At 39.7% G+C, this 27,386-nt stretch overlaps 1 protein-coding gene and 1 long non-coding RNA gene across 2 annotated transcripts; one reads left to right on the top strand and one right to left on the bottom strand.

Annotated features, from left to right (window-relative positions):
• Nucleotides 1-221: 221 nt before the first annotated feature.
• LOC134317498 (immunoglobulin kappa light chain-like) lies at nt 222-20,606 on the top strand. Its single transcript, XM_062998201.1, has 5 exons — nt 222-270; nt 398-709; nt 1,350-1,354; nt 12,444-12,489; nt 20,157-20,606. The coding sequence occupies exons 1-5, from the start codon at nt 222-224 to the stop codon at nt 20,474-20,476; spliced, it is 732 nt and encodes a 243-aa protein (XP_062854271.1). The 3' UTR covers nt 20,477-20,606.
• LOC134318063 (uncharacterized) lies at nt 4,913-6,058 on the bottom strand. The gene is made up of 3 exons (XR_010013331.1): nt 5,971-6,058; nt 5,699-5,881; nt 4,913-4,994 (listed from the first exon to the last, which is right to left on the bottom strand). It is a non-coding gene; the product is annotated as an uncharacterized LOC134318063 (long non-coding RNA).
• Nucleotides 20,607-27,386: the final 6,780 nt, after the last annotated feature.

Here is a 27,386-nt window from a genome sequence, read left to right on the forward strand (position 1 = left end):
CGCCATAAGGTGGCAGTATTGCATCTCTGAGTGACACATTCACACTGTTCCACTACAGTGATTCTACACACACACACACACACACACACACACACACACACACACACACACACACACACACACACACTACATGCTTCAGTGCTCTGTCAGTGTTTAAAGCTCTGTGAGTTTAACACTTCATGACTGAGAGCTGCTGACCAGCATCTTCACCCACATCAACCATGACCTTCATCTCCATCTTCATCTGCACACTGGCTCTCTGCACTCAAGGTAACACAATGCTTTATGTTCTACTGGTGAGGAGGCTCTGCCATGTGGAGAAGATCCACTAGATAAACTTCAAACTCCACATGGTTCTTCATGTAGTGAACGTCTTTATTCTTCTTATTGTTTTCAGGATCCAGAGGTCAGGTGACTGTGACTCAGAGTCCTGCAGTAAAACATGTTGATCCAGGAGCTTCAGTCACCATAAACTGTAAAACCAGTTCTAATGTTTACCAAGATAGTCATGGAAATGATTATTTACACTGGTATCAGCAGAAACCTGGAGAAGCTCCTAAACTCTTGATTAAATATGCAAAGAAGTTACTATCAGGTATTCCAGATCGTTTCAGTGGCAGTGGATCTGGATCTGACTTCACTCTGACCATCAGTAGAATTGAGACTGGAGATGCAGGAGATTATTACTGTCAGAGTGAACATGAGATCAGTGGTAGCTGGATCTTCACACAGTGTTATATGGTGGTACAAAAACCTGGGTGAGTGGAAGTGTACAGTAACTGCACTGCTGCAGCTGGGACCGACTGCAGGTGCTGAGGGGGAGGATGTGATACAGTACAATCATTCACTCTGTACAGGAAACACCTCACTCACTCACTACTTCTCCTAAATACAAGCTTTATTATTATTAACATAACAACAACCACTTCATCCTGATCAGGGTCACAGTGGTGTAAAGCTGGTGTAGATCACAGACACATTTACTTGCTCATTTAGTCCCTTATGATGTTAATAATCTATTGGTGGACAGATGGAGACACATTGAGCTGCATTTAGGAGGTGCTGTGCTGGGGTGGCAGCATTAAAAAGAAAGATGAAGCAAGACTGGACAAACTGATTAGACGAGCTGGTGTAGTGGTATGTGTGTATGTATTTGCATGTGTGAATATGTATGTACATATGGGTGTATATGTGAATGTATATATATGGCTATATTGGCCTCACTGTGCAATATTGTCACGTCACTTTACTATTTAATAATTGAATTACTATTCAATTTTTACACTAGCAATATACCTCATGCATCATTACAGTTACCAGTTATTCATTTTATGTTAATCACAAGAAAGACTCGGTTCTATTTTTTCTTTTCTGTTTGCTTTTGTTTTGTTTTGTACTGTTAATTATTTGTTGTACTATGCTACTGGGACTTTAATTTCCTTCGGGATCAATAAAGTATCTATCTATCTATCTATCTATCTATCTATCTATCTATCTATCTATCTATCTATCTATCTATCTATCTATCTAATCTATCTAATCTATCTATCTATCTATCCATCTACCTACAGTTGTGTTCAAAATAATAGCAGTGTGTTTAAAAAAGTGAATAAAGCTCAGAATTCTTATAATAGCTTTTATTTTCATACACACAAATGCATTGAGAACACTGCACATTCTTTTCCAAATCAAAACATGAATTAAAATTGATCAAATTTGTTATTACTTTACAGAAAGAGAAGAAAAGGGAATATTAGGCTGTTCAAAAAAATAGCAGTCTGCATTTTTTTTTACAAACTCAAACATTTACTGTGTAAACTGAAAAATGCTTCAATATTTAGCTTTCCTGTAAATCACTAAACTAATATTTAGTTGTATAAGCACTGTTTCTGAGAATTGCTTCACATATGTGTTTTATGGAGTCAACCAACTTCTGGCACCTGTGAACAGGTATTCCAGCCCAGGACGATTGGACAACATCCCACAGTTCCTCTGCATTTCTTGGTTGGCCTCAGAAACAGCATTTTTGATGTCACCCCACAAGTTTTCTATTGGATTAAGGTCCAGAGATTGGGCTGGCCACTCCATAACGTTAATCTTGTTGGTCTGGAACCAAGATGTTGAACGCTTACTGGTGTGTTTGGGGTCATTGTCTTGTTGAAACATCCATTTCAAGGGCATTTCCTCTTCGGCATGAGGCAACATGACCTCTTCAAGTATTCTGATGTATTCAAACTGATCCATGATCCCTGGTGTGCGATAAATAGACCCGACACCATAGTATGAGAAACATCCCCATATCATGATGCTTGCGCCACCATGCTTCATTGTCTTCACAGTGTACTGTGGCTTGAATTCAGTGCTCGGGGGTCATCTGACAAACTGTCTGCGGGCCCTAGACCCAAAACGAACAATCTTGCTTTCATCAGTCCACAAAATGTTGTGCCATTTCTCTTTAGGCCAGTCAATGCGTTCTTTGGCAAATTGTAACCTCTTCAGCACATGTCGTTTTTGCAACAATGGGACTTTGCGGGGGCTTCTTGCCGATAGCTTGGCTTCACATAGGCGTCTTCTAACTTTCACAGTACTCACAGGTAACTTTAGACCTTCTTTGATCTCCCTGGAGCTGATCATTGGCTGAGTCTTTGCCATTTTGGCTATTCTTCGATCCATTCGAATGGTAGTTTTCCGTTTTCTTCCACATCTTTCTGGTTTTGGTTGCCATTTTAAAGCATTTGAAATTGTTTTAGCTGAGCAGCCTATAATTTTCTGCACTTCTTTATATGTTTTTTTCTCTCCAGTCAACTTTTGAATCAAAGTAAGCTGTTCTTCTGAACAATGTCTGGAACGACCCATTTTACTCTGTTTTTTAGAGAGACATGCACTATAACCAGCATGTACAACATCTGCTGCTTTTATACTTTAATAAGGGCCACCTGTTTGACACCCATTTTTTCACAGAATGAATGACCTCACTAATTGAACTTCACACTGCTATTATTTTGAACACACCCCTTTTAGTTACTTATTCAATTACACAGAATCAGCAGCATGCATGTCATGATGGTTGGGTCTGTTGGTTTTTTTATTACTCTACTACACCTAATAGTAAATTTTTTGCCATGTATAAATATCATTTCTACCAAAAACAGTGATTGATCTGGTTAGTGATGTTGGACTACTATTATTTTGAACACAACTGTATCTATCTATCTATCAGTTTATCTGAGAGTCGTTCAGGGATGACGGTGTAGAGAGCAAAGCTGAAGTCCACATACAGAATACAGTTGTACATGTGAGAGCTCCAGATGCTGTAGGATTTAGTTCAGGACCAAATTAATGGTACTCAATAATGGGTGGAGTGGGTCGTGCAGAGCATCAGTCATGGATTTCAGATCATCCAAGATCATGTTTTTAAATCACTTCATGATACTTCAGCTTTGTTGCTGCTTTTAACCAAAGTGTAGAAGATACAGAATATTCAGATCATATTAACAACAGAAGCTCTAAAACTGAGAGGACTTGAGTTTAGATGAACTCTTAAAAGACCATCAAATGTAACAGCGCAGACAAAATTAGCTTCGTGCTTTACATCTTCAAATCGTGTCTCAAAGTAAAAAATTATGTACGATTTGCTGGGTTCTTGGCTTGGATTGGCTGTACGTAACATTCATGCGGTGTGTCTGATATTAAATCCTCACCACAGTGACACACCTGTGGGGTTTTGGCTTTATTAAACTAACATGATAACAACGTCCACATTTTTTACAATACTTGGTTAGATTACATGAGGACGCCATTACACCTGTAGGCTGTTGTTTCTGTTTCTTATGCTGATCATAACAGTAGTAGGACTACAGAACATCACAATATTTAACAAGTCTGGGGTACTTGTGACACAACACATCTGTATTTACAGCTGTGATCTCTGGCATTGGTGTGACCCTTATAACAAAACCCACAAACATATGACACACCCATGAATGCTTTCACACTTTTTACCAAGTAATAATGGCCATCATGGAGGTACAGAAACACAACATCTCTAAATGACCTGAACTACTCTTGTGGAAAACGACTATTTTAACACCAAACTTGTATTCAAAACGACCAGGATCATAAAACCCGACTCTATGGTCGTGTGTGTAGCCAGCGTTCAGCTTTAGTTTCTAATGTGTTATGTGGAGCATGTGGGCTCAGAAAAAGATAAATGCAGATTGCAAAACTGCAAAAAAAAAAAGATTGAAGACAACACAGTATTAACATTAGATGTGAAACTACCACCTCTTAGGGTGATGTCAATAACACCACCATCACCAGCCAACACCCTGGAGAACACCACCATTTCTGATAGGGTATTGTGTACATAGGATATGTATGAGTTCATGTCTGTGGATGGTGCATCACGTAAATTCAATGATCTGTGTAGCACAACACTGTTAAACCTACTCCTAGATACTACGTATAATCATCTACAATAGCACCATCTCTCACTAACTTGGCTATGTCACCATCAGATAAACCAAAGTTAGGAGCTGCTGGATCAAGTGTTGGATCTATGTGTCGACACACCGCCGCCTGTCTGTTTTGTGTTTGTGTTAAGTGTTATTTTGCAAATTACTTTCTAGTGCAGCTATAGCATCTCATACTCGTCGTTTAGACAATCTGCTCGCTTGTCGTGAGTCAGATTTACATTTTCAGCATTTAGCAGACGCTCTTATCCAGAGCGACTAACAGAAGTGCTTCTATAGTGAACATTTCATTTCAAGTTTTAGTAAACAACAGTCAAAGAACACAGATCTGCTGAAACCTGTTAGAACCAAGTTTTTTTTTTTTTTTTTTTTTTTTATAAATGGAAAAAAAATGTTAGTAAATAAGTACGTCAGCTTAAGTGTTTAGTAAAGAGGTGATGAAGGTTTTTAATCATTTTTTAAAGACAGCAAGAGACTCAGATGTTTGGACAGACAGAGGAAGTTCATTCCACCACTTGGGTGCTAGAACAGAGAAGACAGATGTCGGAAAGTTTCAAAAAAGGGTCATTACATGTTAAATCTATCGTTTGCTCGCAACTACCATCTATCTAATCTACAGCGTTTTGTTGATATTTCTTGTGATGTTTGACTTCTGTTTGTTAACCATGTATCCAATGTAGTTTTTTTAAAAACCAGGCACGTTACTACCATTTAATATTTGCTCTGTTTTGTGCATTATTTTGCATAAAGCTTTCTTTTAGATGCCATTTTGTTTATACCTAAATAACACTAATACGTAAAATGTTTGAGCTTGTACTGATGAGCTGATTTATTTAAAACCTTTAAACAACAACAGTTAAAACACCTTAAACATCAACAACAAAAACAATGATAACAACAATAATGATCTAGAACCTAATGGCCCAGCTATGAAGATCAATGATGACACTTTTACCTGTAAAAACCTGTTTAAATTATATAACGTATTATATACATTACTATTGTGTACAGCCTGTTCCTTGCACAATTTTAGATTTTCTTTAAATAATTTAGAAATAGTTAATTGCGTATTAACTTGACACTTGCGCAATTCTTGAATTACATTAACTAAATTAGAAATTTAGCCGCTTTAGAGCGGCTTGTCTACGTTGTTCAATAGCAATTTTAGACTCCTTCTGTCACAGTTGACTCGACTCATCAGACTCCTTAGAACAGATAACGCTAACCTGGTGTTGAAGTTCGTGCGCTTGATTGGATTTTAATTCGTCCTCGGTAGACAGTTGTATCAAAATCCTTAGCCATAAAACTGTTGTCGTTCCAAGTTTTCAATAGTCTGTCAGTCCATTCAATGTTGTCCTGGTCAGTGTCAACACAAGGTCCGTACACCAACAGAGCATCATCGTTCAAATCTGCAAACAGTTTTTATGTATTAATGTACTTTACACACAACCGTTATGTTACAAATACTGTGAATAGTATTTCATTTGTATTTTCTTACCAGCTGGTTTATCTTCCAACCTAAGACGTTTTCTGCATGAATGCTGAGCATGTGCATCAACAATGCCGAAACAAACACACTTTCCTTGCAGTGCTGATTCGCTGATGACCCGTTAGGGGCTTCGAATCCTCTGTGACTCCCCAGGACTGCTTGTCAAAAACGGGTTGAAGGTGGTCGGCGTGTGTCCGTGGTTACTGCTCACAGTGTCCCGCGGCCCAACCAACGTGGGTGCGTCAATTACTGTGGCGAACCCTGGTGGCGTTAGGAGATTCGTAGCTTCGACCAAATGTGTCAGGCCTACTACAGAAGACATATGATTAGTATTACACATTAACATGCAAACAATCAAATTATAGCATAAACTATAACTCACCAAGTGGATGCACATAACTTGATGTGTCCGTTGTTTCTGTAGAAATGTGTGAAATATTATGATGAATAACAACTAAACATCAACAACAATTAAAATAATACAAATACAGAAAACATACCCTCAAACAGTTGTGATAAACCTTCAATACTTCTAATGGCACGGATTATTTCAAGCTCAGATGAACCTAGACAACAAAAACTCTGTTAAGCAAGAAGAAACATTATAACACAGAAATTCTTACAACAGAATTTAGGTAGAAGTCTGTACCAGCTACATACTCACCAAGAATGCTGGAGTCCATTGCTGCTTCCAAACTGGTATCTTGTTGTATTGAATAACTTTTGCAACAAAGCATTGTACGCCAACTATATATACTGTTTTACTAAGAACACACCTCTTAACATTAACATATTTAAATATTTTGTGTCTGATTGACCAAACTGTGTGACATAGGTGTATAAACCTTTGGAGATGTGTTCGTGGCAACCACTTGTGGGGTGGGGGGTACACATCTGGAAAAGTCCTTTGTTGTGAAGACCCCCTTGACAGTCTGCCAGCCTGACCATTGTCATTTGAGGATGGTAAATGGTATAGGGTCAAGTGTGCATGTAGTGGAATTGCTGAATGAGAGAAGCTGTGCAATCTCACCGGTGGTCAGAAGCTGGTGAGTGTGTTGGTGGGTTGAGGGTCAGTTGAAAGTGTGTCAGTCAGAGAAAAGGATTGATTAAAAAAAAAAAAAAAATTCTGAAAGAATGTAAGAAAAGCTTACGTGGTTCAGTAGCAGATTGTTCAAGCTTGGCTTTGTAAAAAGATGTTTTTGCAGCAGTCACATTGGATGAGATCCTGGACAGTAGAGCGTGGTAGGAGTGGAGATCAACACTGAGCTTAGATTTCCTCCACTTTCTCTCAGCTGCCCTTAATTCTCTTCTCTTGCCACACAATGCATCTGAAAGCCAAGGAGCAGGGTGAGAAGGTTTTCCTCGTTTGAGAGAGAGAGGACAGAGCTGATCAAGAGATGTTGAAAGAGAAGAGAGTAAAGTATTAGTAGCAGAGTTGGGTGCAAGGGTAGCAAGCATGTCAGGGTTAGGTAATGAAGTTAAGATGTTAGAGGAGGATGTGAGGAGGAAGAGAGAGTGAAGATTAGGGTGTGTTGTGAGAGTGTAAGTGTGGTTGGAAGTAGAAAGCGTTGGGAGATAGAGAGAGAAAGACACAAAGTGATGGTCGGAGAGGTCAAGTGGGGTGAGGGTGAGGTCAAGAGCAGAAGATGGACGGCTGAAGACCAGGTCCAGAAGATTGCCTCCTTTATGTGTTGGAGGGGTGTGGTTAAAGAGAAGGTCAAAAGATGAAAGAAGAGGAAGAAGACAGGACGACTGAAGTTTGTCTGTAGGAAGATTAAAGTCACCAAGAAGAGTCAGAGGAGTTCCATCTGAAGGAAAGAATCTCAGAAGAATATTCAGCTCTTCTATGAACTCTTCCAATGAGCCAGGTGGCCTATAGACAACAATAATATGAAGGGTTATTGGCAAGGTAACAGTAACAGCATGAAATTCAAAGGATAAAATGTTAAGATGAGAAAGGTTAACAGGAGTGTAAAGTGCTAATTCCTGTTCAAGAGCAAACCTGTGCCTCCATCCCTACCAGATCCTCTTGGTGTATGAGAGAAGGTGTAGTCGGAGGATAAAGCTGCTGGTGTAGCCGAGTTCTCGGTGGTGATCCATGTCTCAGTCAGTGCCAGGAAGTCGATGCCGTGAGATGAAGTCAGCTTTTTGGACAGCTGTTTGACAGTTCCAGACCCCACCTACCACCACTGTTTGATATTGTTGCAACAGTTTGGGGTAGATGAGGTTGCTGGCATCACTGTTCCTGTGATGTGACTTGTGATGTCTGCTGGATCTGTGAGATATGAGCACAGGAATAATTGAGCAGCACATGCTGAACTGAGTTTGGTAAACGAAGCATATGTCAGAGAAAACCTTTAGTACTTAGCCAAAATGAGTTGTGTAGTAAGGGTTAGAGAGATTAAACAAACCAGACGGACATTAAAACCTAGCAATAGTAAAGACCAGTCTGTAGCAAATAATCGATTTATACTAAGCTTAGCCCCGCCCCCAGTTGACACCTAGGGTTCTAACAACAGACACCTGAAACCAACTAATCAACAAACCACACAAATTAATAGATAGATAGATAGATAGATAGATAGATAGATAGATAGATAGATAGATAGATAGATAGATAGATAGATAGATAGATACTTTATTAATCCCGAAAGAAATTGAGGCCTCAGTAGCAAGTTACATAAATCAAAGTCAAAAAGTAAGTAATAGAAAGTAATAGTACACACTACAGAGATTCACATTATACAAAAAATGATCTGTATAACCACAACAACACTCAGACAACACACAACAACAACAGGACCTGAGGGTACATATGGTACATATGGAGGTGTTATTTCAGTTAACATTGTGAGGTAAATTATAAAATGAATTTAAAGTGAATTATAAAGTGAACCACAGTGCAAATATAAGAAAATATAATAAAATGTGCAGATTTATGTACATAAGGTGTGCATGTGCACATGAGTGCCCACAAATGTGAACACACACACATGCTCACCCACATACATAGATTATTGTACATGTACCACAATTCTGTTACATTTATTCCCCAGGTATGGGTCGACTTGCATCCTGGTCAGCTTATCTCTAAGTAGGAGGAGCTGGATGGTGTTGAAGGCACTGGAAAAATAAAAAAACATGATTCTCACAGCGCTGTTTCCCTTGTGAAGGTGGGAGTAAGCCCGATGAAGAAAGTAGAGGATGGGATCTTCTACACCCACCTTCTCCTGATAGGCAAACTGTAGTGGGTCCACAGCATGCTAAACCTGGAGTCTGAGGAGATGTAGGAGCAGTCTTTCCATGGTCTTCATGTGTGACGTTAGTGCAACAGGCCTAAAGTCATTTAGCTTACTGGGATGCCCAGATTTTGGCACAGAAATGAGGCATGACTTCTTCCACAGTGTTGGGACCCTCCCCAGTCACAGGCTCAGGTTGAAGATGTACTGTAAAGGTTCACCCAGTTCAGCAGCACAGGACTTGAGCATTTTAGAACACACTTTGTCTGGGCCTGCCGCTTTCCTTGTGTGAAGTCTTTTTAGTTGACCCTTAACCTGATCTGCAGTGATGTATGGGTGAGACAGAGGAGGGGTGCAGATGACTTGGTCTGAAGAGCTGGTGAATAGAATGTGTGAAGAGGGTATTGAATTGGCTGTGGTGTCTGTGCTGATATCCTGGGGGAGGTGAGTGTGGGTTTGCATTTCCATCTACTGTGCCGTTCCTCCTCTGCTTACAGCCTGTGATGGTCCTCATTCCATCTCATACCTCACTGATGTTATTCTCCTGTAACTTTTGTTCAACCTTCCTCCCATATGCTCCTTTCGCCTCTCGTAAGCAGACTTTGAGTTCCCTCTGTACGTTCCTCAGCTCCTCCTGGTTCTTGTCTTTGAAGGCCCTCTTTTTTTATTTAGAAGGTCCTTGACATTGCTGGTAATCCAAGGCTTGTTGTTGGCGAAGCAGCGCACAGTTTTAGTGGGAACATATAAGTCCATGCAAAAGTCCATGTAGTCCGTAACACAGTGTGTGATGCCCTCAATGTCCTCACCATGTGGTTCCTGCAGTACACTCCAGTCAGTGGATGCAAAACAGTCTCTGAGAGCCTCTTCTGCTTCTATAGTCCATTTTCTGAAGGTTCATGAAGTTGGTGGTTGTCTTTGGACGAGCAGCTTGTAATGAGGTTGTAGATAGACAAGGTTGTGATCTGATTTTCCCAGAGGGGGCAGTGGTGTGGTGGTGTATGCATCCTTAATATTACTGTAGAAAAGGTCGATTGTTCTGTTTTTCCTGGTCGGACAGACTACATAATAATAAAAAGCAGTGCGTGTAGAGTCCAGGTTAACGTGATTGCAATCACCAGATATGAAAATGAAAGCGTTGGGTGCTGTGTTTGAAGCCTCGCGATGGTAGTGTGGATGACGTCACACGCTGTCTCTGCATCTGCCTGTGAAGGAATGTAAACACAGACAGCAATGGCGTGGGAGAACTCCCTGGGCACATAATAGGGTCGCAGACTCACTGCTAGCAGTTCAATGTCCTGACAGCAGATCACCTCCTTCACAGTTACATGCCCTGGGTTGCACCATTTTACGTTAACAAAGAGCGCAAGTCCCCCACCTTTGCTTTTGCCGCTGAGTTTGTTATTCCTGTCCGCTCTCACGGTGGTGAAGCCGGATATATCCACGTTGGCATCGGGAGTGTTGCTGGTTAGCCACGTTTCCGTAAAACAAAACAGACTGCATTCACAGTATATCCTCTGATTCCTCACCAAAGCCCCGAGCTCGTCTGTCTTGTTAACCAGCGAGTTCACATTTCCCATCACCACAGAGGGAACAAATGGTTTATATCTCCTACGCTTTTCCAATCGCTTAGCTTTTAGCTTAGCACCGGCTCTGCATCCTCTGTATTTGCGCTCGAGGTAATCCCTCCGGGATGGGGTGCGTTATGCCGAAGCGCCCCATTGTCCGAAGTTCTAGTAGGTCATCCCTCGAGTACACAAAGTTTGTACCACTAGCGTTAATAAAGCAATGACTTTGTAACCTATTCCAGACTGGTAGATTTCAATGACCTTGTTTCAGATCTGTATTTGAAGCTCTTTAGAACGTTACATCACATATAGTGTTGTGTTGCTAGAACAAAACTAATATCAAGTTAAATCTAAACTTAACTGAAAACAATCTCAAAACAGGACAGAAGCTTTCAGGAGTCAATAATTAGGTCGAAGAAAAAGGTTCTATATGGCTCTGCTCCCAGACCATTATTCTGGGAATTCTTGATAACATAGTGATTCCACACTAACACAGATATAAAATAATGGCAGTTCTGGAGCAAACTTTGCTGAGCTAGAGATGAAGTGAAATATATATGAATATAAAAGTTCTGCTTTGTTAAAATTTATCAAATTCAAATTCACTTAAACATGAGTTTCATTATCAGAACTTTAGCCAGAATCACCTACTAGTGCTTGTAAGCATCCCAGCACAGGAGCTGCACCCACCATCACCTCATTGTTCACCTCCAGATGTTCAGTCCTTAAAACTGGAATATTTAATACAGATCCATCCGATTATTTTTGAACACGTCGGATGGATCTAAAACAATGTCAACTAGTGTAGCATAAAAATAAACAACTAATATATATGTTCACATTAAAAACACACATTTACTATATATGTTTTGTCTGTGTTATATTGACTTGTGACTTGACTGTATTTTGTAACTTGTGAACATCTCTGCTGTGATGGGTGTGTGGGAGACATTTCCAGTTAATTCCTGAATCTTCAGAATTAATGTCCAACAAAAGTATGTGGAGGTGTCTACATACTTCTGACAATGTATAACCATACTAAACCCTTGTGAAATAAATCAGTTCTTGTTGATTTTTGTTGATTTTGTGGAAAACCTTTCCAGAAGAGTGGAGACTGTTATTCCAGCTCTATATTGATGACTGTGGTTTTAAAATACATTGTCCTGCATGGTCATGCTCAGGTGTTCACATAATTTTGGTCATGTAGTATATTTTTAGTTTTTCTTCATGTAAATCTTTCTTGAGTTTTAGCTGACAGTTTTATGACCACAAGGTGGCAGTATTACATCAATGAGTTACACATTCAGAGATTTCATCCTTCCAATAAAACTACAGACAAAAATGGCTGAAGATGACTTTTGATAGATGCAATTTTAAAGGATCTTTAAATGTTCTTCACACCTCAGACAGAAGTGTAATAATGAATGAAGGAGCATAAATATGTGGACGTGGTTGGTGTTGAAATGAACAATCTGAAATAACTCCTGTGGAATCACCTCTGAACTTCAACTTCTGGTTTGGAGAAAATATCTAGTGTTGGTACTACTGATGTTCTCCTTATTCACATGTATTTACTCTGAGGTCTGATCTTTCCTCCTGAAGGTGAATAAAAGAACGTGTGTATGTGTGATGACCTTCAATTTATAATTTCTTCATGATTTCTCAGTGTTACAGCAAGAAGTGTTTATTCACATTTCTAAAGGGGTGCAGCATTAATTTAAGAAGTGAAACCAGCCCCCCAACAACCAACCAAAATCAGCTAATTATAATGAGTAGAAGCTAAAGTGTCGTACAAAAACCTCTGTTCCGCTCCAGTGATTACACACACACACACACACACACACACACACACACACTACATGCTTCAGTGCTCTGTCGGTGTTTAAAGCTCTGTGAGTTTAACACTTCATGACTGAGAGCTGCTGACCAGCATCTTCACCCACATCAACCATGACCTTCATCTCCATCTTCATCTGCACACTGGCTCTCTGCACTCAAGGTAACACAATGCTTTATGTTCTACTGGTGAGGAGGCTCTGCCATGTGGAGAAGATCCACTAGATGAACTTCAAACTCCACATGGTTCTTCATGTAGTGAACGTCTTTATTCTTATTATTGTTTTCAGGATCCAGAGGTCAGGCGACTGTGACTCAGAGTCCTGCAGTAAAACATGTTGATCCAGGAGCTTCAGTCACCATCAACTGTAAAACCAGTTCTGATGTTGCTGGTGGTAATTATTTGCACTGGTATCAGCAGAAACCTGGAAAAGCTCCTAAACTCCTGATCTACTGGGCTAGCAACAGAGCATCAGGTATTCCAGATCGTTTCAGTGGCAGTGGATCTGGATCTGACTTCACTCTGACCATCAGTAGAATTGAGACTGGAGATGCAGGAGATTATTACTGTCAGAGTTACCATAGTGGCTACGTTTACACACAGTGTTATATGGTGGTACAAAAACCTGGGTGAGTGGAAGTGTACAGTAACTGCACTGCTGCAGCTGGGACCGACTGCAGGTGCTGAGGGGGAGGATGTGATACAGTACAATCATTCACTCTGTACAGGAAACACCTCACTCACTCACTACTTCTCCTAAATACAAGCTTTATTATTATTAACATAATAACAACCACTTCATCCTGATCAGGGTAACAGTGGTGTAAAGCTGGTGTAGATCACAGACACATTTACTTGCTGATTTAGTTCCAGGAGGAAGCATTTCAGAGCAGCCAATCCACCTTTTGCATTGCAGAAGGTTGGGTTTATTAAGGTTTATTTAGCTCATGTTAATTAAAGATGTTCCAACACTGAGAGGACTTGAGTTTAGAAGAACTCTTAAAAGATAATTGAACTGACAGCAAGTTCCAAGATGAAGCAGTAAACCAGAAGATGGTTCAGTTTAATCATACTGCATACTGTAGTACACACTACTATAGGATTAGTATGCAGTATATACTGGGGCAGTAGGACATTTTGAACAGAGCTGCTGGCTTTGGTTGGGATTGGGGGCGGGTCTGGAGGTGGTAACTTCTGCATTGATTGGTGCACCTTCATACCCAACCAATAGGATTGAACTTCATCTTATTACAGCTAACAATCAGCAGCTGGAGCTCATCTAGTAGAAACTACTTTATCTCCATGTGCTGTTTGATTCAGTTGGTTTGTGATTCGCTTGTAAATTAAGGAGCTACAAGTTACAACCACATTAAAAAATAAATAAAATTATTAAAAAAGAGAAAGTGAATATGATTTATTTTTGTTTTCATAATGTTAGTTTTGGTCTCTACAGAGTTAGTAGTTTGGAGGTTTTGCTCAGATGTGAATAACATGAATCTTTATAGATTTAGTGCTGATTATTCTGAGCCTAAAATCACATGAGAGTAAATAAGGAGGTTCAGTATGTTCTCCACCATTTGCTTCATTATTGTGTGTACTTGTTGTACTGGTTGTGTTGGAGCTGAGGCACAACTGCTAAAAACTAAATCTTACATTATCAGCTCTATTCTTTCATATTTGTGAAGTGTTGCATAATCACACGATCTTCTTCTTCCTCACACATTACACCTGCTAACAACAGTAATGCTAACTAAGTTCAAAAATTCAGAAATCACTGGTATAAAAATGTCCATCCATTTAGCTTCACTAGAACATTGTATACATTTAAAATAAGTGCTCTGAAAGGCCATCTTGAAGCCTGTGTTTAATTTTAAACAATGGAGGGTAGAATAACATTTATAACACTTTTTATACATAAAGATTTTAGAGAGATTTAACAGAATTTCAAGTAGATATTACAGTAGCTTTTCCACAAATGAACACATTTAACAGGTTGTAAAGATGATCTGATTATATTATATAACACAAAATAATGAATTTAGTTTTAGTTGTAAGAAATCATATCTACAACCCCTGGCAAAAATTATGGAATCACCACTCTTGGAGGATGTTCTTTCAATTGTTTAATTTTGTAGAAAAAAAATAAATCACAGACATGCCACAAAACTATCATTTCTCAAAATGTCAACCTTTTGACATTTAAGAAACAATAAAAAAGAAACAAATATAATAGTTGTGGTCAGTCACAATTGCTTATTTTTAGATCAAGTAGAGGAAAAAAATATGGAATCACTCAAATCTGAGGAAAAAATTATGGAATCACTCTGTAATTTGCAGTTTAAAAACAAAACATCTGCAGCAGATTAGATTTGCTAATTATTCTTCAGTTTAAAAAGAGTGCTTACACCTCGGAGAGCTGTTGCACAAAGCAGATTGTCATGAATCATGGTTCCAACACAAGATATGTCAGTTGAAACAAATGAGAAGATTATAAAACTCCTTCAAGAAGATAAATCATCGTGGAATGTCGCAAAAGATGTTGGTTGTTCCCAGTAAGCTGTGTTTAAAATCTGGACCAAGTACAAACAAAATGGGAAGGTTGTAAAAGGGAAGCATACTGGTAGACCAAGGAAGACATCAAAGCATCAAGATAGAAAACTTAAAGCAATATGTCTTGAAAACAGAAAATGCACAACAAAGCAAATGAGAAACAAGTGGCCGGAAAGTGGAGTCAATGTCTGTGACTGAACTGTAAGAAATCACCTAAAAGAAATGGGATTTACATACAGAAAAGCCAAACAAAAGCCATCATTAACACCTAAAAAGAAAAGAACAAGGTTAAAGTAGGCTAAAGAAAAGCAACCGTGGACTGTAGGTGACTGGATAAAAGTGATCTTCAGTGATGAATCGCGAATCTGCATTGGGCAAGGTGATGATGCTGGAACTTTTGTTTGGTGTCTGTCCAGTGAAATTTATGAAGATAACTGCCTAAAGAAAACATGTTAATTTCCACAGTTGTTGATGATATGGGCCTGCATGTTGGGTAAAGGCATAGGGGAGATGGTCTTCAATAAATGCCAAAGTCCACATTGAAATTTTGGACGCTTTTCTTATTCCATCAGTTGAAAGGATGTTTGGTGATGATGACTTCATTTTTCAAGATGATAATGCATCTTGCCATAGGGCAAAGGACGTGAAAACTTTCATTCAAGAAAACATATAATGTCAATGGCATGGCCTGCAAATAGTCCGGATCTCAATCCATTTGAAAATCTCTGGTGGAAATGGAAGAAAATGGTCAATGACAAGGTTCCAACCTGCAAAGCTGATCTGGCAACAGCAATAAGAGACAGTTGGAGGCAGATTGATAAAGAATACTGTTTGTCATTAGTTAACTCCATGCCTCAGAGAGTTTAAACCATTATAAAAGCCAGAGGTGGTGCAACAAAGTAATAATGGTGCAGTGTTTTCTAATGATTCCATAATTTTTTCCTCAGATTTGAGTGATTCCATATTTTTTTCCTCTACTTGATCTAAAAAAAAAAAGCAATTGTGACTGACCACAACTATTATATTTGTTTCTTTTTTATTGTTTCTTAAATGTCAAAAGGTTGACATTTTGAGAAATGATAGTTTTGTGGCATGTCTGTGATTTATTTTTTTTCTACAAAATTAAACAATTGAAAGAACATCCTCCAAGAGTGGTGATTCCATAATTTTTGCCAGGGGTTGTAGTAGAAGCTCACAAAGATCAAGGCAAGTTTATTTGTATAGCACCTTTCATACACGGTGACAATTTAAGGTTCTTTACATAAGGAAAAGCATTAAAACATCACTGAGATACAATTAAATGACATTAAAACAAGAGAGATAAAGTGCTTTACAAATTAAGAGCATGGAAAACTAAAAGAAAATATAACTTAAAAAGTGAAATAAACATAAAAATACAGATTTTAAAATAATGATTTTAAAACATTGAGGCTAATAGAGTGCAAAAACTAAGAGTTCAATCTCAGGCACAAGAAGAGAAACGTTTTTAACCTGGATTTAAACATTTCTACATTTGGGGTAGATCTAATATCTCCTGTCAGTCTGTTCCAGTCCAGTTCTATACAGTGTACCAGATAAATGCTGCTTCACCATGTTTAGTTTGGACTCTGGGCTCAACTAGCTGACCTGAGTCCATGGATCTCAGAGATCTACTGGGTTTATATTCTCTAAACATTTCTGAGATGTATTCTGGGCCGAAAGCGTTCGGTGATTTATAGACCAGTAGCAGCACTTTAAATTCTATTCTGTAACTAACTGGAAGCCAGTGTAGAGATTTTAGAACTGGAGTGATGTGCTCAGTTCTCTTCGTCTTAGTTAAAACTCTAGCAGCAGCGTTCTGAATAAGCTGTAACTGTTTAATGGTCTTTTTGGGAAGTCCAGTTAAGAGACCATTACAATAGTCCACCCTACTGGAGATAAAAGCATGCATGAGCTTCTCTAAATCTTGTTGGCACACTAGACCCTTGATTTTGGCTATATTTCTAAGATGGTAGAAGGCTGTTTTGGTGATGGTTTTAATATGGCTGGTGAATGTAAGATCTGAGTCTATTAGAACGCCAAGATTTCGGACTTGGTCTTTGGTTTTTAGAGCCCGGGAACTGAGGTGTTCACTGACACTAATCCTCTTCTCTTTGCTGCCAAACACGACAATCTCTGTTTTGTCCTTATTTAACTGTAAAAAATTCTGACTCATCCAGTTATTGATGTTCTCCAGACACTGACACAGTGAATCTATTGGGCTGTAATCATCTGGTGAGAGAGCCAGATATACAGTATCTGTGTGTCATCTGCATAACTATGGTAATCAATGTTATTAGCCTGTAGCATTTGGCCTAATGGCAGCATATAAAGATTGAACAGAAGAGGTCCGAGAACTGATCCCTGGGGGATTCCACATGTCATAGCCACCCTGTCAGATTCACAGCTGCCAATAGTGACGAAGTAACTCCGGTCTTCTAAATAAGACCTGAACCAATTAAGGACTGTTCCGGAAAGTTCAACCCAGTTTTCCAACCTATCCAGCAATATTCTATGATCTACAGTGTCAAAGGCAGCACTAAGATCCAGTAAAACCAGAACTGATATTTTACCCGAGTCAGTATTCAGCCGTAGATCATTTAACACTTTTATGAGAGCTGTTTCAGTGCTGTGGTGAGGTCGAAAGCCTGAAATTTGTCAAAATAACCATTGCAGTTCAAAAAACTGCTGACTTGATTGTAAACAACTTTCTCAATGATCTCAGCTATGAAAGGAAGATTTGAGACCGGCCTGTAGTTGTTTAACACAGACGCATCCAGAGTTCTCTTTTTTAGGAGTGGCTTAATGGCAGCTGTTTTTAGTGACTTTGGGAAAACGCCTGATTCTAGTGAGCCATTAACTATTTGTTGCAAATCTGTTTTTACAGAGTTAAAAATAGTTTTAAAAAATTCAGATGGCAGCATGTCGAGACAACATGTCGATGATTTAAGATGCTGAACTGTTTTCTCCAGAGTGTTTTGGTCTATTGTATTAAATTGTGACATACTAGTCATGTTATTTTTAGGTGTCTGTAGGGGCAGCATGGTTTCATCGTTTGACTGAGTGGCGTTGATGGTCAGTCTAATAGTTTTGATTTTTTCACAGAAGAAATGAGCAAACTCATTACATTTCTCTGTGGACAGAAGTTCTGGTGTGATCTGTTTTGGAGGATTTGTAAGCTTGTCGACCACGCTGAATAGAGTGCGGGTGTTGTTGATGTTCCTGTTAATGATCTTAGAGAAGTGCAGCTGTCTAGCCCTGCCTAACTCTGATTTAAAACTAGAAAGGCTTTGCTTATAGAGATCATAGTGGATTTGAAGTTTAGTTTTCCTCCACTTACGTTCGGCTCTTCTGCATTCTCTTTTCAGAGCTATTACCATCATTGTGTTACGCCATGGTGCTTTCTGTTTGCTCAATGTTTTCATTACTTTTACCGGGGCAACCACATCCATGACAGTCAATATTTTCATATTAAAGTTATCCAGGAGTTCATCAACCGACTCTGCAATTAAAGTTGGTGATATAGCTATGGCCTCCATAAACTGAGAACTAGTGCTTTCATTTATGTACCTTTTCTTAACAGAAACAGAGCTAGTTTGAGCATCTGGAGTGATCAGCATTTCAAAGAAGACACAAAAATGATCAGAGAGGACCAAGTCCTTGACCATAACAGAAGAAATGTTAAGACCTTTAGAAATAACTAGATCCAGAGTGTGCCCTCGAGTATGTGTAGGCCCTTTCACATGTTGCAAGAGACCAAACATGTCAAAAAGTCCAAAAAGTTCTTTGGTGTTATTGTCCTTGTTATTATCTAAGTGGATGTTAAAATCCCCAGTTATGATAAAAAAGCTGTACTCAGTGGAGATAACTGACAGTAGTTCAGCAAATTCATCTATAAAATGTGCAGAGTATCTTGGAGGTTTATAAATGGTTAAAAATAAAATTTTGGGAGTACCTTTTAAAATAAAACAGAGGTATTCAAAAGACATAAAATTGCCAAGCACAGTCTCTTTGCACTGGAATACATCTTTAAATAATGCAGCTACTCCTCCACCTTTTCTACCACTTCAACACACATTCATAAAACTGAAGTTTGCTGGTGCAGTTTCATTAAGAACAGTAGCACTGCTGCCTTCTGCTAACCATGTTTCAGTTAGAAACAGAAAATCTAAACTGTAGGATAGAATTATGTCATTCACTAAAAATGATTTGTTGGCTAGAGATCTAATATTAAGCAGAGCTAGCTTTAAAGGAACCACAGGAGCCCCTGGGGCAGCCCGAGGTTGTGGTGGTACAGGTAAGAGGTTAAACTGGTTGACTTGATATGCTGAATGCGTTCTATTCTTTCTATTTCTAATCAACACAGGAATAGAAAACATTTCAGGCATACTGGGTCCAAGCTTACTCTTCCAACTGTTGTGAGTATCATATCTGCTATAGCAAGGACCCTGAACACATCACAACGTGTTATCATTGTTTTGTATTCTGAAGCCGCTATCAGTAGCACTCGCTAAACATTCTGAACTCTGTACAGCCAGAGTAGATGAAGTACAAGGCTGCTGCTGACGGTGCTTAAAGACTGAATAAATGTGCAGGTGTTTTTGATGGTAAATATAAAGCTGGTCTCTGGTTGATGAAGTTTGGTGTAAACTGGTACGAGTGGCTGGTGCTGATGTAAAATCCAGACGAATGCTGCTGTGTGTTTGTGCTAAACAATGAATATTTCTGTAATCAGCTACATCTGGATGTGCTGCAGTCAGTTGTGTTGAATGCTAAAATAATAAGAGCTAATATTGAATATGTGCTAACAGAAGCTTGCAGATGTTTCTACTGAACTGCAGTGATGTGAGAACAGTGTGCAGCAGCACTGCATTGATGATTGAACACAGATGAAGGTTTCCAGTCTGGATGCTTAATAAGCAGTGAGGAGGAAATGATGTGGAAACGTTTCTAAATGGGACTTTTTGTTCTGTTTCTCCTGTACAGCCGGTACCACGGTGAAGCCGTCCGTGTCTCTGCTCCCTCCCTCCTCTCTGCAGCTGTCTGAGGGATCGGCCTCGCTGCTCTGCCTGCTGTCTGGTTACTCTCCACAGGGGGCGCTGGTGAGCTGGACGGTGGACGGCATAGTGGTGAAGGACGAGGTGTTGACCAGAGCAGAAGAACAAAAATTGGATGGTTGGAGGCGTGGCAGCACCCTGACCCTCAGCAAAACACAGTGGGAAAAGGGGGAGGAGTTTGGCTGTAAGGTCTCTCACGCTGGCTTCGATCATCCCGTCGTATTCAGAAAGAACCAGTGTGAAGGCTAGCAGCTACCAGATAGAACTGAACATGGAGACACTTCCACATGCTTCTACAATGGAGTTTCAGTTCTACACAATGCTGCATTTCTGTCTTTCCTCTGTTCAGTGTCCTGTTGCTCTTCCTGTAGTTTTGCTGTGCTGAAATAAAGCTTGATTTTGGACATTGTCTGGTCTTTTCTTCTAGTTCATCATCATGATGAGTGTTAGGAGAGAAGATCTTTAGCTGGAGATTCAGTGCTGTGTGTTGTGCTTCAGTGAGTTTGGATGAAGAAAGTTGAACATCTGGTGAAAGTGCTGCTCTATTCTGGGAGAAAGCAGATCACTCAGCCGTCTTCATGCAAATCTCACTTTCACCCCCATGTTCTCTCACTTTAGCTTCTACTCATTATAATTAGCTGATTTTGGTTGGTTGTTGGGGGGCTGGTTTCACTTCTTAAATTAATGCTGCACCCCTTTAGAAATGTGAATAAAAACTTCTTGCTATAACACTGAGGAATCATGAAGAAATGAAGCATTGAAGGTCATCACACATACACACGTTCTTTTATTCACCTTCAGGAGGAAATATCAGACCTCAGAGTAAATACATGTGAATAAGGAGAACATCAGTAGGACCAACACTAGATATTTTCTCCAACCCAGAAGTTAAAGTTCAGAAGTGATTCCACTCCCAAACAGCAATATGAAGGTTTTGTAAAGGAGTTAATTCAGATTGTTTCTCTCAACACCAACCACGTCCACATATTTATGCTCCTTCATTCATTTTTATTGTCTGAGGCATCAGGAACATGTAAAGATCCCTGCAAAAAAAAATGCAGCCATGAAACATTTTATTTTTATTAATTTTGTCAGTGGTTTTATTAAAATGATGAAATATCTGAATGTCACTGATAGATGTAATACTGCCACCTTGTGGTCATAGAACTATCTAGTCTGTAAGCTTGAACAATTACCAAATCAATTTAACATATACAAAGCAAATATACAGTAGTAAAAAAAGAATGAACACAAAGAGCTAATGTACATGTTTAGATTAGAAACACTAAACACAACATGTTGTTGAGTGATGTTGAATGAGACAGATTTGGATCAGATGTGTTAGAAAGAATCTGATGGATTCACAGCAAATGTTTCAGCTGTGAGGCTAAACATCTGGAGGTGAACAAAGAGGTGAAGATGGGGGAACCTCCTGTGCTGGGATGCTGTCTACATCTATCCGGAGATGCTGAGCAGTTGTAACAGAGCCTACCATGAAGCTGCTATTATAGAAATGCTTTGTGCTGAGACAGTGAGATCAGTACGGCGGTGCAGACCGGATTTATTTAAGGTTGCATAAATATTATTGTTTCTGTTACACCACATGGCTTTGGAACGGGGAGCTTATGGTCAGGAGTCCACATACTTTGGGCCATCTGCAGTAACTTGGAGCTACTTCCTCCTATTTTGAAGTGTGTATGAATTTGAGCCAAAAAGTAAATAAAATAAAAGCAACATTTCTCCTTAATACGCAGTGAGGAAAATAAGTATTTGATGCATTGCCAATTTTGAAAGTTTTCCCACCTACAAAGAATGGAGAGGCCTGTAATTTTTATCATAGGTCACACTTCAACTGTGAGAGACAGAATCTAAAAAAAATCCAGATAATCACTTTGTATGATTTTTTTTTATAATTAATTAGCATTTTATCACATGAATTATTGCAATTATTATTGCAAATTATTTATTGCACCTGTTTGAACTCGTAACCTGTATAAAAGACACCTGTCCACACACTCAGTCAATCACACTCCAACCTCTTCACTATGGCCAAGACCAAAGAGCTGTCTAAGGACACCAGGGACAAAATTGTAGACCTGCACAAAGCTGGGATGGGCTACAGGACAATAGCAAGCAGCTTAGTAAGAAGGCAACAACTGTTGGCGCAATTATTAGAAAATGGAAGAAACACAAGGTGACTGTCAATCTTCCCTGGTCTGCTGCTCCATGCAAGATCTCACCTCGTGGGGTAAGGATGATCCTGAGAAAGGTCAGGAATCAGCCCAGAACCACACGGAATCTCAAAGATTACTGTTAGTAACACACTACGCCGCCATGGATTAAAATCCTGCAGGGCATGCAAGGTCTCCCTGCTCATGCCAGCACATGTCCAGGCCTGTTTGAAGATCAGCAATGACCATCTGGATGATCCAGAGGAGACATGGGAGAAGGTCATGTGGTCAGATGAGACCAAAATAGAGCTTTTTGGTATAAACTCCACTCGCCGTGTTTGGAGTAAGAAGAAGGATGAGTACAACCGTCCCAACCGTGAAGCATGGGGGTGGAAACATCATACTTTGGGGGTGCTTTTCTGCAAAGGGGACAGGACGACTGCACCGTATTGAAGGGAGGATGGATGGGGTCATGTATCGCAAGATTTTGGCCAACAACCTCTTTCTCTCAGTAAGAGCATTGAAGATGGGTCGTGGCTGGGTCTTCCAGCATGACAATGACCCGAAACACACAGCCAGGGCAACTAAGGAGTGGCTCCGTAAGAAGCATTTCAAGGTCCTGCAGTGGCCTAGCCAGTCTCCAGACCTGAACCCAATAGAAAATCTTTGGAGAAAGCTGAAACTCAATGTTGCCCAGCAACAGCCCCAAAACCTGAAAGATCTGGAGAAGATCTGTATGGAGGAGTGGGCCAAAATCCCTGCTGCAGTGTGTGCAAACTTGGTCAAGAACTACAGGAAACGTCTGACCTCTGTAAAGGTTTCTGTACCAAATATTAAGTTCTGTTTTTCCATTGTATCAAATACTTATTTCATGCAATAAAATGCTAATTAATTATTTAGAATAAAAAGTGGAAGAATATCTTCAAGAGGAACCATAAGCCCAAAGCAGAAAAGATGCTGAAGGAGGCTCTGGAGGGCCAAGTGCCCCAGCAGCCAGAAGGGGATGAGGGTCTGGAGCTATGCTCCAGCCTGAATAAGACCAGGGGCAATACTTACATGCTCTTGCCTGAGGAATAGCTCGACTTTGCGTCTGATTCTCTGACAAACTTCAGCCTGGATAAGCCCAGAGACGTCAGCCTGGATTAGATTAGATTAGATTAGATTCAACTTTATTGTCATTACACATGTACAAGTACAGAGCAACGAAATGCAGTTTAGCATCTAACCAGAAGTGCAATAGGCAGAAAGTGCAGAATATACAGTATTTATGATATACATTATTTACAGTGGGTAAATAGCAGTGGTATGAACAGGATCTATAAACTATACTATAAACAGGATATGTAGCTAAAAACAATATACATATTAAGGTGCAGATTAATATTAAGGTGCTATGCAGGTTTAAGTGATTTAAGTGATTAAGGTGCTATGGACACGATTTAGGAATGTACAGTATATGTGAAAACATGGTAAACAGATGTATACAAAATATAAGGGATTTATGTACAAATGAGGTATGTACTAATGAATGATGAACCCAGGGGTGATGATTTTTCTTCTGCAGACAAGAAAAAGGGAAAGAAAAAGTGGAAGAACATCTTTAAGAGGAACCGTAAGCCCAAAGCAGGAAAGCTGCCGAAGGAGGCTTTGGAGGGCCAAGTGCCCCAGCAGCCAAAGGGGGATGAGAGTCTGGAGCTATGCTCCAGCCTGGATAAGACCAGGCACAATATTTACATGCTCTTGATTGAGGAAGAGCTCGACTCTGAGGCCGATTCTCTGATATACATCCCCCTGGATAAGCCCAGTGATATCAGCCTGGATAAACCCTGGGATGATGATCTTTTTTCTGCAGACAAGAAAAAGGGAAAGAAAAAGTGGAAGAACATCTTCAAGAGGAACCATAAGCCCAAAGCAGGAAAGATGCTGAAGGAGGCTTTTGAGGGCCAAGTGCCCCAGCAGCCAGAAGGGAATGAGGGTCTGGAGCTACACTCCAGCCTGGATGAGACCAGGGGCAATACTGAGATGCTCCTGGATGAGAAAGAGCTCAAAGCTGAGGCCGAATCTCTGACAAACATCAGCCTGGATGAGACCAGGAGTGACACTGACATGCTCTTGCCTAAGGAAGAGCTCGACTCTGAGGCCGAAAGTAAAAAAGATCAACATGCGTCCACATACTGAAGCCACTGTGGGATCTGATCTACATTTACATTTACAGCATTTAGCAGACGCCTTTATCCAAAGCGACTTACAGTACAGCTACAGTATACAATCTGAGCAAGTGAGGGTTAAGGGCCTTGCTCAGCAGCAACCTGGCAGTGGTGAGGCTTCAACCAGCAACCTTTTGATTACTAGTCCAGTACTCTAACGGGCTTGATCTATATCATTCTTTTATTTTAGGATCTGAAACAAGGTGCACGTGGAAGCAAAAGCTGAGGTCGTTGAGATGAAGAATGTCCACCCTGATGAGAAGGACTCAACCTCTGTTGTGCTGAAACATGACCAACCTCTGGATGAGGAAAGAAAGCAGCTGATAGGTCGAGGTGACCCAGAGGACACAATGCAAGAGAAGAAGATCACACAAGGCACTCGAGATCGTGGCCGCAAAATCAGAAGAACAGAACCAGGTGCTTTTTACTGTAAACGTGAAAAAGCTCCACGTCGACCTCAGAAAGGTGTTCTGGGTAAATACTGAAGATCAATGTCTGCACTAATAAAACTAATAAAACAAATAAAACACAACAGTAAAACCATTCTCCTTGTGTCTGTTTATTTATTTTTACTTTGATTTTAGCCACAATTTAAACCTTTTTAAATTTAAACCTTTTTACATTAAAACCTTTTTAAGTGTAAGCCTAGCCTATGGGCTCGTTAAGACGTGACGTATCGACCTTATTAAACGTCACATCCGGGTCCAGGTTGGCTGAGTCCCTCGTATTTTCAATATGCCACAGTGCTGTGTCCCGTGTTGCTTCAACAGATCCGAGTCAAAAAAGACTCAACTGTCTTTCTACCACTTTCCTTGCGATGAGAAAGAGAAAAGAAAATGGCTGCAGATGATAAGGTAGGTTACATTTCTTATAAATAAATAATAAACCTTTTGTCCGTGGTCTCTAACTACCTAGCACTAGCTAGCTTACCTCGCTAACGTTAGCCCCCACGGCAAAAGCCAAACTGCCCCTTTGTGGATACCCTCGACATATTTATATTTTATAGGGTGCTTCTTGCTATATAACACATTTTCGTGTTTCTGTTGTTTACTTTACTGCCCAGTTAAAGCAAATATAGCAATTATATAAATATTTTATATATACATTTTTTTTTATTTCCCGATCACCCAAGCATCCTTACAAGGTCCAATATTACACTGGATTGCCCGATGCTGCCTCTGTCCTTTTTTTGGAATCGCTCCTTTCTAGATTTGAGCTACAATATCATTCTGATTGGACTGTCCACATTATGCCCCTAATTGATCAATTACTCCTTACCTTAATGACGCTTTAATTGAATTGTGGCCATGTAGACCTTGCAACAAGGTTTAATTGTAGCACAGCGACAGTACCTAACATCTTTACCACTATCCTTAGTGCACTGTATGACATTTTGTATGTCGGTGTACTTGAGAACAACATCCCCTCCACAGCCAAGAATCAGACATCACTGCCAGACTGCTTCCGACCTTTTCCAAACTGTAGGATAGTGCTTGACTGCACAGAGGTTAGTGCTTGACTGCACAGAGGTTGCTGACTCGAACACAGAGAGGCCGGACACACAAAGTCATTTGTACAGCCATTATAAAGGAAGGACCACGCTGAAGGCTCTATGGTGTGTCTCCCATTGGAGTGATTACCTATGCCAGTGACCTGTACGGTGGGAGTGCCTCAGACAAAGCAATAACAGTGGACTGTGGTCTTCTCCAACATCTACAACCAGGTGATTTGGTTATGGCAGACAGGGGCTTCACAATTCAGGATATTTCACCAGAGGGAGTTCTTCTTAACATCCCATCTTTCCTTGTCAATGGACAGTTTACGCAGGAGGAAGTCAACAATAACAGACTCATCTCCAGTGCAAGGATACATGTGGAGCGGTCCATTCAGAGGCTGAAGTCGTTTAGCATTTTGGACCATATCCCATATCAGTTTAGAAAAAATATCAACAAGATACTGAAAGTATGTGTGTGTCTTACAAATTTGCAAACACCCATTCTCTGTGAAATTCAATAAATTTACTAATTGTGTCTTTCTGGTCTTTTCAGTGTTAGTTTTGAATAATTCAGTTTGTTTAGACAACTTATATTAAAAAAAGTCAAACCAGATAAAAATGTTTCTTCTCTCTATTTATTAAGTATTATTTCTTTGAAGTGCTAAAGTTTATTTATTAAATATTATAATTGTAATAACATATATAAAACATATCTAAATTGTATAATATATAATTTATTATTAATTATAAATGAATCAATTTAATTAATCAATTCATCCAATAAATTACAAATTCAAATTAATTAAGTCTGTGACAGAATGTGTGGTAGGAAACAGTTTTTATAAAATGTTTCCAGGATGTCAATGTTAACCACCCATGTTGGGTCTATAAGCACTGGCAGAATCACAAAGTCAAAAGGAGTCCATACAAGCAGATGACAACAGTTAGCTCTAGTCAGGTGTAGGTTGCCCTGGATCTGATGCCAATAGTGGTGAGTTGGTTTTAGTGTTAGGGAACTAGTCACCTCCTCCAACTCCAGAAAAAAGTCCTGACTCTCTGCTGCCTGCAGAATAGTCTTGGTTCTGGCTGACCATGGACATTTCACCTCAATAATGCAATCACCAGATACTGTCCCATCTGGAGATCCACCAAGCAGGCCGCTATCAAACAGGAACAGTCCCCTCTTCTGGATATCAACACCAGTGCGCTCTGTGTACTGCTGCTTTGCCCTTGGCTCATGGAGGATTTCCCAATCACATGCCTTTAATAAACACACAAAAAATGTC

The sequence above is a fragment of the Trichomycterus rosablanca genome, chromosome 1, assembly GCF_030014385.1.
Source record: "Trichomycterus rosablanca isolate fTriRos1 chromosome 1, fTriRos1.hap1, whole genome shotgun sequence".
Taxonomy (NCBI): Eukaryota; Metazoa; Chordata; class Actinopteri; order Siluriformes; family Trichomycteridae; genus Trichomycterus; species Trichomycterus rosablanca.

Coding starts and splice junctions, on each gene's coding strand:
- LOC134317498 (XM_062998201.1), top strand. CDS start 222: ATGACCTTCATCTCCATCTTCATCTGCACACTGGCTCTCTGCACTCAA. Junction 271..397: donor ACTGGCTCTCTGCACTCAAG/GTAACACAATGC, acceptor TATTGTTTTCAG/GATCCAGAGGTCAGGTGACT. Junction 12,490..20,156: donor GTGCAGCATTAATTTAAGAA/GTGAAACCAGCC, acceptor TCTCCTGTACAG/CCGGTACCACGGTGAAGCCG.